General features: G+C 44.2%; 1 protein-coding gene across 3 annotated transcripts; it reads left to right on the forward strand.

Annotated features, from left to right (window-relative positions):
* Positions 1 to 1,064: 1,064 nt before the first annotated feature.
* Positions 1,065 to 5,852, forward strand: LOC116612208. Of its 3 annotated transcripts, none has more exons than XM_048720296.1 (5): positions 1,065 to 1,727; positions 2,192 to 2,381; positions 3,019 to 3,106; positions 3,792 to 3,833; positions 4,200 to 5,852. In XM_048720296.1, the coding sequence occupies exons 2-5, from the start codon at positions 2,205 to 2,207 to the stop codon at positions 4,310 to 4,312; spliced, it is 420 nt and encodes a 139-aa protein (XP_048576253.1). In that variant the 5' UTR covers positions 1,065 to 1,727; positions 2,192 to 2,204; the 3' UTR covers positions 4,313 to 5,852. The 3 variants fall into 3 exon arrangements, 1 of the variants encoding a protein (XP_048576253.1); XR_007305324.1 differs by adding an exon at positions 3,963 to 4,128 and having other exon boundaries at positions 1,068 to 2,381; positions 3,039 to 3,106; XR_007305323.1 differs by having other exon boundaries at positions 1,564 to 2,381; positions 3,039 to 3,106.
* Positions 5,853 to 15,688: the final 9,836 nt, after the last annotated feature.

A 15,688-nucleotide genomic window follows, 5' to 3' on the forward strand; every position in this document is an offset into this window, starting at 1 on the left:
ATAAACCGAGATATTAATGCATTATGATGAAAAGTATTTTATAAAAATAAATATACACATTTTAGGAACCTGGGCATATGGAGAGGGGCTATTATTTGATAGAAGGTCCTAACTTGGCTTGCTGTCTATTTCAGATTTAGATTTCTGGAGCACATAGCCATGAATTGTCAAGGGGGTGTGCCCTGACATAGATATCATGCAAAAAGCAGAAAATTTATGTCTAATAATAAAGATGATGTACACACACCTGGCTAAATATATGTAAATGCAAAGCTACTGTATAAAACACAAATGTTGTAGTATTGCTTGTTCAATTGGATATGAGATGAATGCTCCACCCTAAATCCTATACAGGACACTAGAACATTAAAGAGAAGTATTTTTATTTGAAGCTGTATATCAAATCCTTTATGTCTATGACAAATATCTTTATATCATATCAGGGCTGCATCACAAACACTAGCATACTGTCCCTGTGATCAGTTGATCCCGAGCGAAATGAAACCGGGATATTCCAAGACCTTCTGTAATATCCTTGAATACCTCACGATATTTATCTTAGAACATCCTGCGATTTCCTAGGATATTCTAGATACAACCCGTGCGAAATGAAAATTCTTTTTTTGCGATAATAGTCGAGTTTCTGTGATATCATGGAATATCTCAGAAAATCGCAATAAATCCAAACGAAGAAAAAAAGGTGCGAGATCACACTTTGTGAAATTCAAAGATATCTTTGAATATCGCAACGACGCAAAAGACATGAATAGCTCGTTTGCGATGTTCTACGATTTTCCATGATATCCTATTAGGCGAGTTCGTTCCGGCTTGAGAAAAGAAACTAGTGCAATAGAATTTGATACGCATGGGTCGACCTTTGGATATTCTGCGATTTTTTTCAACATTTAAAATTAACTGTATTAAAATTATCCGAATTTGAAGCACTGTTAAGTTATGCATTACATTTCTAAAACGCATAGTTTTAAAGCGGCTTACAAAACAAAACAAAAAAACAAAAACAGAAAAAGCAATAAACAACATTTGACAAATTAAATGAATAAAACTCTTCTAAAAATATATATATATACAGTGGAACCCCGGACACCCTCGGGACTTTCATAAGTGTCCGTATTATCGGGGTGTCCGTATTAAGCGGGCTTTGTTTTGTTTTACTTCACAGTTAAAAGACTTCGTCTTCTGGAAGAGGCGACTTGAAATAAGAAGTCACGTGACTTCTTAATTCAAGTGTAATTTTTCAAAAAGTCAAAATCATAAATTGCACGAGCCCGTAGGGCGAATTTGAGACTCTATTTAAAGCACACGAGCGCAATTACGAATCGTATGATCACTTATAAATAACACACAAATTAGTAAAGTCAAGTTTATGTTTGAAACACAGTAAAATAGCGCGCTTTTTTCAAAAACTGGTGTGATTCGTCCGTGGAATTGGACATTGAATCTCAAAATGATCACAATATGTTTTTTTGTTTGTTTTAAACGCGATACCCTGACATAGAATAGAATAGCCATAGAATTGCTCTGTCATATTTTTTTGCTAATTAACAGCTGTGTGTGTTTTTTACCCAGTTATATTTTTGCTTATTTTTATCACCCGATGAGTGTTTCTGTCCCGTTATAATTTTGCCTTTTTTTACTAATTGTTCACTCGTTATTTCCTCCCTCTGATTGATGTTGTGCTATATTCCTCGAGGTTCACGTGGGTAAAGGTCAGTTATTAAGAAACTCATAAATAATCATATAGAACCAAATTAATTCCGGCCCGCTGTAGACTTGTATCAACATTGTGAATCAAGCCCTTAAATGATACAAACTTTTGCATTTTGCTTTTATTGTTGTCATTCTTCCGACAGGTATTGGGATTAGTTGATCGAAGTGTTACCTGGAATGCCGAGCCTACGACGCTCCCCGTGGAGATCGATGCTCAAAAAGAATCGATCTCCACAGGGGCCGGGGTAAAAAATTCCTTTGTTAAGAGCGTGCGGCTTGTTATGACACGATCTTACGTTCTGTAATCAACATCACCCAATCAGAATCCGCTTTTTTGCATACGTCATTCACCCCTTGCTGGCTGCCTGGGATGTCGCCGACTTGTACTGGTTCTCGTTGGATTGTACCGGTTGCATTTTGTTAGCGAATCTCCGTGATTTTAGTGAATTTTATCGAATTTTAGTGTTCAAGTCAAAATGACCTCCAAGAAATTTGTTGTTGTGGAGTGGACGAACAACGCAGAGGATCGTTGCGAGTTAACAGTTCTCAGGGGAAAAGTTTTGCGCCAGGGTGGTTTGGTATCGGTGGTATTCATTGCATTGCAGCAGATAACACACCAAGACTTTACGAGGCAGAAGTGTTGCAAAACTTCGGTAAGTCGAAGTTAGGCTTCTTTTTTTGTCGTTTTACTTTATAAAATAGAGACCTTACGCAAGGACGTCCTGACGGCGCATGTAGAACGCGAAAATAGGAAAATGCCGTTCTAGATTTGCCGTCGCGGACGACACGCCGTGTTGTGTGAGCAGCTCGTGAGCGCGCGCGCCATTCTTGATGCCGTCGTTCTTGCGTAAGGTCTCTAATATAATAATAGCACTAAGCAACGGTAGCGCAGAGAATATTTCGGGTATTCAGTCTGAGTTCCTACGGTATTTCTCCTCATGCTCACCGTCGCATTGGCTTCTGTTTCTTGAGGAACGTCGATGCTATTATCTTTTGCGGCATTGTCTGGCTCGATTTTGGATTTCTTTTCTCCGTTTTTTTTTTTTTAAATACTCTTGCTTTTGGTGGCGGACGTTTGGAAGCACAAGCAGCTTTACAGTTCTAAACTACGGAGTACATTCTTATAAAAGCATGAAGTATTTGAACCCAGGGCGACGGTAAACCTCGACGGCGTTTCGTTCTATTTTGTAACATACATGCGCCGTAAGAAGTAAGAGGGTGCAGCACCTCTGTATTATGACTCCAGTGCTAAAACTCGGAGCAATTTCAGAATTATATCTCAACTTGCAGTTTTTTTATTTGGATTTCAGACTCACAGCGCAAGGCAAGCAGTTTGAAAACGAGCTTCTTGAGGGAGGCAACGACAGCGTTGACCGAGGTAACATTATAAGAATAGGAACATCCACAAAATATTAAATGCATTCTTCGCATCCCTTACGTGAATGTTTGTGTTAGTTAATTTACCTTCACACAATTGATAATACTTTGCTAAAATAGTATATTAGTGTCAATGTAATGTTAGTTACCTAGAAGTAACGTAAAGTAAACACTTAAGGATACTGTAGACCCGAGCGGTAATTACCCCGATCGTCCCGGCAAAACGCGCTTAATTTTAAGTGCTTTTGTCTGGTCCAAAGTGCTCAAACTTAAACAAGAGGTAAAAGACCTGAAAAGAAAACTCAAGGTGAGTTTACACCGTGTGATTATGCTGAAGTTGCAATACTTATGACAAAAGCGAAATGGTTGTTGTTGGTTAAACGGCGGCTTCGATATTCTGAATCCACTCCCTGGATATGAGGAATTTGGCTCTCAAACATAGGAAATATTTAGGCACAAATTCAAATTATGTCATTCGGTACTTTTCTCCTGCCCGGCCTGGATTTTATGATTTTGTTAATTATGTATCATGTATTAGTAGCCGAATGCAGTGAATATAACACTATCAGCAAGTAGTTTTGGATTTTTTAAAGGCTGTGACTGTGCGGTTTTTGCACATTGTAATTGTCCTCTCCGCTGTTATCACATAAAGAATATTAAGTGTTCTTTTTTTGTATTTTTTATAGGTTTACAAAGATGTTCCTGCAGAGGATCAGCCCAGTCCAGTGGTACGTCGATAAAACATCAAACAAACAATATGACCGGAACAGAGAACTCGTATAGACTATATACATGTCTGATTGCTTATACACCGATTTTAGCTGTTTTAAATTAATTGTTCAATTTATTCTTTACAGTCACAACAAAAGCAGAAAATTAAATACCTCTCAAAGCCCCTGGAAGGGGGGAAGAGGCTCCTGTCGGACGTCTTTACCGAAGAAGAGCTCATGCGGTGCACACTGAAGGGGAAGGGAAGGTCCAGAGGGATGCCCTGGACCAGCAACAAGATGCAGATGATTTATGGTAAGTCACAACAGTGCGAGAAATGCAGAAAGGTATCACTTACTTAACTGCAACTACCATTATTTTTGCAGGTGCAATGAGGGGAAATTACGGAATGACTGATGAGAAAATGCACCAGCTGATTAGAAATCAGCAAAAATCCTTAAAAGACGAAACCAAAAAAGTCTTCAGTAAAGCTAAGTGAAATGTCCATTAATGATGTAAAATGTTCGCTTTAGTAGGTTTTTTAATCATAGAGATATTTTAGCTTGCCTTGCACTTTTTGTTGTATACCAACTTTTTGTCGAATTTGAATTTGTCTTTTAACGATTTTTGCTGATTGAAGTCACTGTTCACGTTGTATCCGAAAATTATAAAGTTGATTATTAAATTTTGAGATAATTGTAAATTTGTTCTGTATTCTAAAAATAAAATTATTTGCTGGAAAATATTGCTAGCTATTTGTAATAAATTACAGGATATCCAAAAAAGCGTATAATATTCTGCAAAATGACAATATGTCAATAACAATAACCTCAATTTCCTTCAATTCCGAAAAATCTAATAATCTAATTATATCCAATTGGATATTCCAGAATATCGTAGAAAATCCTTTTTAAAGTAAGTCTATGCCTTCTAGGCCATGACGCATTATTCTGAACAGTATAGACAATATAATGATTCTATTGTAGTCTTTATTTATACATGGCATTTCACTATTATGAGGAAAGATACACAAGCATCTTACCTAATTTTGACATAGAATTATTTCACCACACTTCCAAATTCAATAACATAGTGAGTTTATCCATTTCATGGAGTCACCATAAGCACATTGCAACTCCTGGCTTTGGTCTCTATATGTGGGGGTTGTTTTGCGGTTGTTCTTTAGGTTGAGTCTGCTATCCACAATAACAAACTAAGTGGAGGCTCGGAGGAAGGAAGAGTGACTGGAGCAAAAGGACTGATTGACACTAGGAAAATGGCGCGAATTTTAAAAGCAGCCTCCATTCACAACAAAAAAGACGGAAAATACCGTAATATTACAGCATATCGAAGACAAAAAATACTATATATGCAACAAAAACCACATTAATTATTAAATTAGAGATTTTTTGACTAATAAAAAGTTGTTTTTTTTATGCTTTATTCGAGCTTTGATTCCCCCCTTTGATAACGCTACCAGCCGCCATGTTGGATACTGATTAGTATGCAAAAAGGGGGCGGAGCGATCCCTTTTATACCGCGCGTTCGTGTTTAAGACTCCACTGTCAGGTCAGAATATTATTGAGAATTTCAAGACTTTATTTCGTAGTAAAGTGAACGCCTTCCAATCTCATATGTTTACTGTAAATCATGACACACACAACGTAACGTAAACCACTATAATTTATTCATACACACAGTAAGCTTGGGTTACCTGTGAGCAGTCCGCTTTTATGTAAACGGTAATCGCGATAGATTTATTTATATTGATTTCTGCGATCATATGTGTTGTATTCTTGCTTGGTAAATAAGGACACATAGGCGGTGGATCTTGGTTTAAGAATCTTTGTTTAAACGAACAAAGGTAAACTGTAATCTTAAAACATCAAGTCAACGCGCGGCCAACTGTACAAACAGACCGCCCAACATCTGAGACAATTTTAAGTAATGATACAAACAGTATGCAGCTTAAATTGTCCTCAAGGTGTTGTTGAGGTGGGCTAGGCAGAGCTTGATTGAAAGATGGAGAATCGTTATCATAAAAGAAATAAAACGTCATCGCAATATTGCCTCAAATTTGTGGAATTCCCTTGTTTTCTATGAGATCAAGAGCTTCAAATGTGACCAAATTGTGGTGAATGGTTTCGACTTCAGTTTTACTTTTTCAACAGGCTTATTAGTAATACCAAGAGTGAAATTAATGCTACTTTAATCTTTCAAAATGTGATGTCAATGCATTGGGTATATCCAATCTACTGTAGCATTGATATGCAGCATTTTGATAATAAAAGATGATGATGATTTCTGTTGTTGCTGAGCATTTCTGTATTTTTGCAGATTAGTATGGCTTCTGTACTCTCAGGCGGCGAGGAGAAGGACAACTTCCTCAAACTCTGCCGCCTGCTGATAGATGGGGGTTCCCAGTCCTTGCTGACATACTTCACGTCAACCCACCATCCCACCCCCCTTGCAGCATTTCTAAATTCGCACAAGAAAACCTTGACTAACCTGAAAAGCAGGAGGATACTCCGCCAAGAGCAGTATTCCCTGCCAGCGGTGTTCCATCAGCTAATGATAATTACATAGATGACAAAGACCTTGCTATTGTTCCTTTGTCAGGTGTGCTGCACTAGCCATCGTATTGTTCGCTTACTGCACATCCAGGTTCAGTTTTTCTTTCCCCAAAAAGGGCTTGAATTTTCAGCCCCACTTCTTTGTTTTACAGGGGCATACAACACACTATTTCAATATTTAATTTATAGTTTGTTGCATGTTAGGCGAGAAAGGGTTGTCAAGTCTTTGTGTAATAGATGTCCTCTTCTTTCAAAAGCATTGTCAGGGATTTCCATAATCCTGTTTGACACTCTTTCAAATTACTATTTCGTAACTTTACTTCCTCTTTCTTATTGTTGCAAACTGGAACTGGGTAAAGCTATAGTATATATCTGGTAATAAAAAGCCTTGAAATTTTAAAATTAGAATGTAAAAACTGACACAAACACAATTCTTTGGACCAAGTTATGCAAATCATTTTCCTTATGGAGAAATGCCCTTCAATAAGTTCAAACATTAAAACAGTTAGAACATTAAAATGTTTTTTTCTTAATTTTAGTGATTCGAGCCTTCATTGACCATCTTCATCTGAGGTACACGATAGGTGAAGAGGTCCACATAGAGCCGCTTGAGGACATGGAGGACGGCAACTTCACGCTGGAGGGGGGGGGACTGGGGACTTTCATAGACACCGAAACGCCCCTCCGGGCCTCCCAGCCCCATTTTAGGCTTGGGAGGTGCGCTGGGCCCCTCCGACCCCCCCAGCCCCATTCCAGGCTTGGGAGGCGCGGCGCGCCCCTCCGAGCCCCCCAGCCCCGTCTTATGCAGATGAGGCAATTATCAATCTACGTCGGGACCACCTCGCGTAGATAAATAATTAGCAATCATTAATCCGCTGTCTATCGACACTCCGTAGGGTGGCGGGACTGGGGCCTTTCATAGAAACGAGTGGGAACCTTGCAATTAGACCCCCGTCTGTTCTGTAGTATATACAAATGTGCTAGCATTCGAAGGATGAAGTGCGGAAAAGATTACTGCAGGTGGCTAAAGGTCGGCCATGCAAACACGTGTATATATATAGCATTGGGTTGAGCCGCCACCCTACGGAGCGTGGAACGACCGTTTTTCGGCCGTTATTTAAAGCCTCTTTCGTGGCGTTTAAACCTGAGCTTTAGTAGAACACCTCGCTTCCGAACTCCTCGCGAATTTCTCGCAGTCTCATTTTCATCTTTTCGCGTGTCTCCAGGGAGGGCTCTTTCTTGCTTTTTTTTCTCACGCGATGTGAGGCCGTGTCGAGCTCTGATAGCGGCCTTGAGCGCGTAGTATCTCTCTTGTTCCCGAGGTATTAGCCGAAACTCTTCGTCTGAGATATGCCCATCTTGCAGAGCCTTAGAGACCAGCTCGCTGATCGAGTTTTTCTTACTCTCCGCTAAAACCATCGTATCTTCGCGTTTAGCCACCTTTCTCGCAAGACCCCTAGAGATTATCCCTGCGCCTGCGCCCACGACACCGACCAGCCCAGCGGACCGCCGATCAGAACCCCTACCCCGGCGCTGGAAAGCGCCCCTGCAGCGATGCCGGATGCCACAAACAGAGCATGGGTAACGGCAAAGGCGCGCTTATACTTCTTCCGCACCTGTCGATGATGCGTTATCTTGTTGTCTAGAACCGCCTGAGTGTCACATATTTTCTGGAGTCGGAAACTTTGCACGTCGCCGCCGATGCTTGCCGGAACGGCAGGCGTCATGTGCGTACCCTTCGGGGGGCAAACACTGGGAAGCGAGGGGTATATGACACCACTGCTAACGTCGCTGTTTGCCATGCTTGCTATGTCGGACCTAGGTTAGCTCTAATACAAGGCGAACAGGCTTGCCCTTAAAGTCCACCCGTCTACCGCGATCATCCCTGATCCATATTTGGATACTCAAGACAAACTCAGAGGAAGATGCTGCGGCACAAACGGGGATGTCGGGTCCATAGACGACTTTCTCGTGCGGCCTCCCGCGGGTTTCTAGGCAAGCGAGAACGTTTGAAGGCTCGCCTAAGGAGAGGCATTGCGTGCGGTCTACGATATCGCAGCAGATGTAGAGGGCCTCTATTTTCGGCAAAGCCACCTTAAGTGGGGGCCCCCTCAAGGGCAGTGCGAGGCCCCGCTCCCCCAACTGATCGTCTTTAGCCTCTAGGCCAAATAGTGCGCAAAGCTCGGCATTCAGGAACGCAACGCCATTGGACATGAGCGCGATCTTCCCGGTGAGGCGATCCAGCTTCACGGTCAGAATCTCGCTTTCAGCGCGGTTGATCGTTTTCACGATGGACTCGGCTGTGTGGTGCCCGGCTAGAAGGGTAGCGATTGGTGGGAGGGAGGCTATAGTCGTTATCTGATGCTCCCGCTCGAAATTATACCAGCTGTTAAACAGCGAGCACTGCCGGAGCGCCACGAAGCGTGGGCGCCTTATCGGCCGCTCGAAGAAGAGCGTCTGTTTGCTTTTGGTGAGCACAATATGTAGGACCGCCATTTTGTTGAACACAGCCCGCCTTTGTGTTTAACAGGACTGGGCATGGATTGGGAAGGCTGGCGGATGCTGAACGAGGAGGCGGCCCCCTGAAGGGGGGCGGAAGAGACGAAGAAGGCGGCAACTGCGGCTTCTATAGCCGAACATATCAAACACGCTATAGCCGAACAAGTCCAACGCGCAAAACCCGGTTTCCCTAGGTCTCTGAACCTTCGGGCAAAAGCTCCTCTACGCCGTGCCCGCAACCCCCGTGGAGAGCACGGCCTCGGACATCACCCCACTACTCACGCAGCTCGAGATACAGGTGGCTGAGGACAAATCATTCACGACTAGGGTCCGAGACATATTCAAAGAGACAGTAGTCACGCACAAGTTCGCCAAGGAGTCTCGCCGGTGGCTATCGGAGCCTTCCTATGGGTACTAGCCACAGCAACTCGACTTTGCGGTCTGGTGCGCAACCGCCGGGTGCAGGTTGTCCCTAACCGACCCAGCTTTCGCCACGCTGCCCTCTGTCATCAGGGGATGTCTAAGGTTTCACGTCTACTTTACCACGAGGAGGATACTCTACGAGGTCGGCGCCCCCCTGCCTGGCGACAGCCCGTTCACGCAAAAAGATGACCCCTACAAGAAGGCCGCTTTTGAGCGTCTATGCATAGAGTTCGGTCTGCCGCGTAAGCCGGACTTCCGATGGAAAGGCGGGCGGAACCACGGGCTAGGCGATGTGTTTTGTTCTACCCGGGGGGAGGGGTATCGGAACGTGCACGTGATCCGTGGCTACGACACGGCGGCGGACGAGTACCCGAGCCACCTCAATCTGTTTAGCGACGAAGGTGCTATACATCCTTTGCCTGCAATGACTCTTCTGACTTAGGGGTTGCAAAGCAACGTCTTGAAAGTTGTGTTGCTGACATCAATCTGTGGATGACTTCAAACAAGTTAAAACTTAACGATGACAAATCAGAATTGTTATTTCTACATTCTCGATTTCGTCAGTCGTTACCTCCCCCGATGCTTTCTGTTGGCACTGAAAACATTACACCTTCTCATCAGGCCCGCAATCTCGGTGTAATTTTTGACGACACGATGTCGTTTTCCCCACATGTTAGTAATATTGTTAAAGGTGCCTTCTATCACATACGAAACATTGCTAAAATAAGAAAATACATAAGTAAGAGCACCACAGAAATTTTAGTACACAGTTTCGTTAGCTCCGAGTTAGACTTTTGTAATTCTCTTCTTTTTGGTGCACAAAAGCGGGACATAGATAAGCTGCAGTCAGTTCAAAATGCTGCAGCTCGAATTATAGCGTGCCTAAAGAAACACGACCATGTCACCGAAACACTTAAGGATCTCTCCCCGTTGAAGAGAGAATTATTTTTAAAATTAACCTTATAACTTACAAAACATTAAATGGTTCTGGTCCTTTTTATCTCAAAGACATGCTAAAATACTATTGTCCAGCAAGAACACTACGATCATCTAAGGACTGTTTACGGCTTGTAGAGCCCTCCTTTCTCCAAAAAACTATGGCCAACGTGCTTTCTCTGTGGCCGCCCCCCGACTGTGGAACAAGCTGCCCTTTGTAATTCGTTCTTCTTCAAATGTCAATTGTTTTAAAACTCAGCTAAAAACACATCTTTTTAAAATGGCTTATGATATCTAATAAATGTACTTATGTATTTATTTATTTATTTATTTATTTATTTATTTATTTATTTATTTATTTATTTATTTATTTATTTATTTATTTATTTATTTATTTATTTATTTATTTATTTATGAAGGTGGGACGTACAATAGTGGGAAGCAGGTGGGTTTCATACGCAACGACGACCACGGGGGTGTGCAATACAGCTGGTTTGCGCCTCCCAAAGGTGAGGGGCTGACAAAAGCAGGGCTAGGAAGACTCGGTCGAGGCGTTCGTCTACACAGTGCTTGGCGCGCAGGTAAACGTCCGTTCCTCCATCGCGGGGGCCGGTGGACCGGCCATGGAGGCGCAGGCGGAGTTCACGAAGCTGCTTGAAGACGCGATCATAGAAAACGACATCGCTCAAAGCGTGCAAAGGTACCAGTTAGCCTTGCAGGAGGCCAAGGTGAGACTGAGTCTTGCGGTCGCACCAGGAGTGTGGCTGATGCCGAGCGATCTGGTGATAAACACGCAAAGCGTCGTGGGCTACAACAATAAACTGCAGAAAGCCACAGACTCCATGACGCTCGGCGCGAACGCGATCAACACCGAGACAAAGCCAGTCGGTGCTTATAACATGGCCGATGGGCATCCTAGGGTGCAACACGCGACTGATCCGAGGATTGACCGCGTACCGTTCCGGCGGCGAAGCAAGGCTTTCGCACCTGCGAAAGTGCACGCAGAGGGCGCGGCGCCTGCCCCCTCTCCATGTATGCATGCTGCGCATAGCATGACTGCCGCCAGAACGGCAGGCGCGACCGGACCGGGCAAAAAGAGTGACCACACCGCCCTCAAGGCGGGGTTGTCGGCACTCGCGGTGGCCGCGGTGTATTACTTGTTCCGATTATTGCTTTGCATTCGAAGAACCAAGAACGCGGCTACGGCTAGAATTAGCAGCCACGCATTTTCGCCAAAGAATTTCACCGCTTCTCCTGCAGCCTTAAACACGAAGTTCGCGATGCTGCCTACTAGCCCAGGGAGAAGCTCGCCTAGCTTTTTCCCGATAGCCTTAAGCCCGTTACCGACCCCTCTGGCCACGGAGGAAAGCGACTTGCCGAGCGACGTCAAAATGGCCGCGATCATCGTCGCTACGGCCAACCCGATAGCGGTGACGGTAAAGCCGTACTTTTTGAAGATGGCTTTGATGCGCTCTCTGAGCGGCTTTCGGTTCTCGAGCTCTCGGTTTTCGCGTTCTAGTCCGTCGATCTCGGATAGCCTTTCCTCGTTGCGCTCACGGGCCTCTTGGCGGCGACTCTCTGACGTGTTAGGGTCGTCGATGGTCTCCCTGTCTGTGGCTACCACCCCTTGCAGCTCTTGGACTCGTTCTGTGTTCTCCTGGATGACCGCGTCTATCACTGCCACGGACCCCATCGCCAGCTTGAAGCCTTTCAGCTTTGCAACGTCCTGTCGAACGCCCCCATCTCATTGAACAGCTGCCTTGGTTTAGTCAAACCTCCTTTGTCTAGGTTACGAAGCTGTATTAGCGTCTTTCCCCTCCGGTCTGACTGGAACCGTATCAGATTCTAGTTAAGGTCTGGGTATTTCTCCCTGAGGGACTTGAGACCGAGTCTTGCCGCTGCACCCTCTGTGGTGAGCGAGGTTTCAGCGGTCGTCTGCGTCCGGGCCCCCCGCGATGACGTGCTCGTCATTGGGATCGACTCCCCATCGTCGGGGTCAAACGGGATAAAGGCACCGTCTCTTCCTCCCCCGCTCCGCGATCGGCGGACGCAGCCGGCAAGGTATCGTCAATGTCAACGTCAACATCACCCATGATGCGTGCGCATAACTCGTGCTACGCTATATTAGACATGTCTAACAGTCCGCACCATAGGCACGCGGCTTCGTACTTTATGTATATATATATTATATATATTATATATTATATATATTATATACGTAATAGGAATGTCAGTCAGCAATAAACTTGATCCCCAACGAACACCCAGACTTCCTCTGGGGTTGAAAGCCGAGAGAACTGTTCACCGGGTCACTCTCAACCCGTCGACTGCTTCCCCCGGAGAGACGCTATATGTGGCGGTCCCAAAGCTATCGGAAGGCGTCACGCTTGTGCCTGGCTCCTTGAGGGTCGGTTTCGATCTCTCCACCTCAGGCCAAGCGAATAATACCGTCGTGAACAATGTCGGCCGAAATCTCGTGAGCCGCCTGAAAATCACGTTTGCAGGAGAAACGCTCCAGGACACCAACCGCTACGACGCCTTCAAGACGTATGAGGAGCTTTACCTGTCCAAGGTCGAGAGAGAGGACCGCCTGGAGCAGGGCATACAGTCAGAAAACATAAGCAGTCATCGCTCCAAGGCTGGCGATAAAGCGACTAGTAACGCCAAGGAGAACGCTCTAAACGCCGCCCACGGGGCGAAGTACACCATCCCGCTAGACCATTCTCTGCTGACGGACCACGGCGTACTGTACCCAAGGGCGCTCTCCGAGGCGCTGCTCTTCGAGATCACGCTCGCAACTGTTGACCAGGTAGTAGTCGGAAGCGATGCTACCAAATTATCCTACGGCATCAAAAACCTAGAGCTGGAATACGAAAGCCTGAGGGACGACAACCTCGCCCGGTCTGCAGCCGCCGCCTACCAAAACGGCACAACGTTCTTCTACGAGCAAGTGAACCTCCACAAGACCTTCGTGATTAGCAAAGGGACGGACAGCATAATCAACAAGAGTGTCGGAGACAGTGCTATCCATGGGGGTGGTCTCCGATTGGTCGGTACCCGCGACGGTGTGCATCTCGAGATAAAACGTACGACAAGCGGCCAGGGTACCGTAAACTGTCACGTGTTTGTGGTGGCCGACGCCCGAATGAACCTTATGAACGGACAGCTAGAGTCCATACAATACTGAGCACAGACACCGAAACGCATTTCTGCGCGAAGAGCTGCGCCGGAACGGCAAGCGGTATGGACCCGAAAAACATCCCATTTAACGCTCTCATCGTGGGCCCGACGTCATGCGGGAAGACCCGATTCATAGTGGACCGGCTGCGCGGCCCTTTCCTTGACTACATCGTACTCATGTGCCCTACCTTTGTCTACAACAAAACATACGACGGCTTTGGCGAGGGCGACAATCGTCTGTTTGTCGTCACACCTGAGGCGGGTCAGATCGACATACTGCTGAGGTTTGTCTCCGCTGTCTTCGAAGGAACTAATACGCTAATCATACTCGACGACTGTGCGGCCTCGAAAGACGTAAAGAGGCGCTCTGACCAGCTCGTCAACTTGGCGTTCAGCGTGCGCCACGTGGGTATTGATCACGCAGCGTGTGGGTGATCACGCAGCAGCTCACCAGCATCACGAAGCCGTCCCGTGAGAACATCGCGGCCTTGGTGGTCTTCTATACGCCGAGCAAGGTGGACATGAAAGCTATCCTGTATGACTACGGCGAGGAGCTCTCAGAAGAGAAGATAAAAGAGTACATGAAGGCCCTCAAGACGAAAAAGTTCTCGAAGTTAGAGTTTTGCTTGCGTCACCCTTATACCATCGCCCTAGTTGAATCAGATCCAGCAGGATAGAAGTCGTCAAGTCGTTTCCTTCCTGTGCTTATTTGGTTCATTTTGTATACATTCATTTGGCATGGTGTTAACACAACTTCTAAGAATCTGACATTTCTTTGGTGCAAGTCCAGATTTTTCTCTTCAGACTGAAGCAGGGCACCAACAAATCCTGGTTATCAAAGTCATAGTATAAAATTTGTCCAAGCTATTGACTTATTTGCCTTGATTCTCAACATCTTATCAAACCAGCAAATAATAGCAACAAACTGGGTATTTTGAAGCTATAGCAAGGGAGTTGGTAGCTATAAAGGGTGAATATGTTTACCTAATGTTGTTATGGGAGAGCTTTGCAGAGTTCTTGGTCAAATGTTATTTGATACATTCAAACCAAAATGGAATGTTTGAACAGCTCTTACTTTCTAGGCATGTGCACTAAAAAAATTTTTTTTTGTAACTTATAAATATTAGCCCCATCTACATTGATCATGACATTTCTATATCCTTCCTCTGAATATTTGTTTCGTTGTAAATTCTTTCAGTCCATTTCCCCAAGTGATCCACAGACATTTCAAGAGCCTGAAACTGTTTGAGTGACATCATCGTCTTTCCATCAAGAACTTTTTCAAAAGATTTTACAAGGGCCATTACTATAGTCTTATTACAAGCCAGGATGACAGATACACTCCTGGACTTTTTTTTTGCAATGATTTTAAATCTTATTATGATTTCTAGACAGCCAAGAGTTCACTCAAAAGAAAGTCAAATTTGAACAAATTAAGATACCACAAGTATGTAATACTGTAAGTATTCATAACAGATTATAAGTTAAATGAGTATCAATTTTTGAATTAAGCTTAAATGGAAACAGAATTTACAAAAAAAGACACAAATGTAATTCATATTGAAGTTGCCTTTTATGTTAGTATACTTTTACATGATTATTTTTTACAATTTTATCAAACACCTTATGAATGATAATATGGCCTCTCAGCGAGAGAATTTCGAGACCGAAACAAATGAAAGAAAAAATGTCCTCGTAACAACGTTTGAGTCCACTTATGGAGAAATAAATAGTCCAAGGCTAGTAACAGAATGTTTCTTTCTCTGCGACAAAAAGGATTTAGAAATAAGAAGGCATATGACGACGTAGGTAGACTTTGAAAAGCAAGCGTCGTTTTCCACCTTCTCGGCCGCCATTTTGGATTCCTTTAGACAAAGTCAATTTTTCCGCCCTTTAATCTGATTGGCTAATCCGCGCGTCTAAAAATAGCCTGATCCTAGGAAACGCCGTGACACCTTTATAGTACCAGAATGTGGGGAAGTTGATTGCCCCTACTTATGAGCCCCTGTAGATGCATAAGGCGCACTTGACATTATTCTATATATATGGAAATACCTTATATATACCTTATATATTTGTAAATACTGCATCTGAATAAAATGACAATATTGCACCGTATTTACGCATTGATAGAAACATTTCCCTCAACTTTCGTTCGATTAGAATATGAGATTGCGCTACTCGAATGTTTTAAAACAAAGCGTTTCTGTTGGATTCAGCAGAAATAGAAGGCGAGAGGAGAGTATGGGCGTCGAGTTCAGCGT

This window comes from Nematostella vectensis, chromosome 12, assembly GCF_932526225.1.
Source record: "Nematostella vectensis chromosome 12, jaNemVect1.1, whole genome shotgun sequence".
NCBI lineage: Eukaryota > Metazoa > Cnidaria > Anthozoa > Actiniaria > Edwardsiidae > Nematostella > Nematostella vectensis.

Coding starts and splice junctions, on each gene's coding strand:
- LOC116612208 (XM_048720296.1), top strand. CDS start 2,205: ATGACCTCCAAGAAATTTGTTGTTGTGGAGTGGACGAACAACGCAGAG. Junction 2,382..3,018: donor AGAAGTGTTGCAAAACTTCG/GTAAGTCGAAGT, acceptor CTCAACTTGCAG/TTTTTTTATTTGGATTTCAG. Junction 3,834..4,199: donor AGGATCAGCCCAGTCCAGTG/GTACGTCGATAA, acceptor TTATTTTTGCAG/GTGCAATGAGGGGAAATTAC.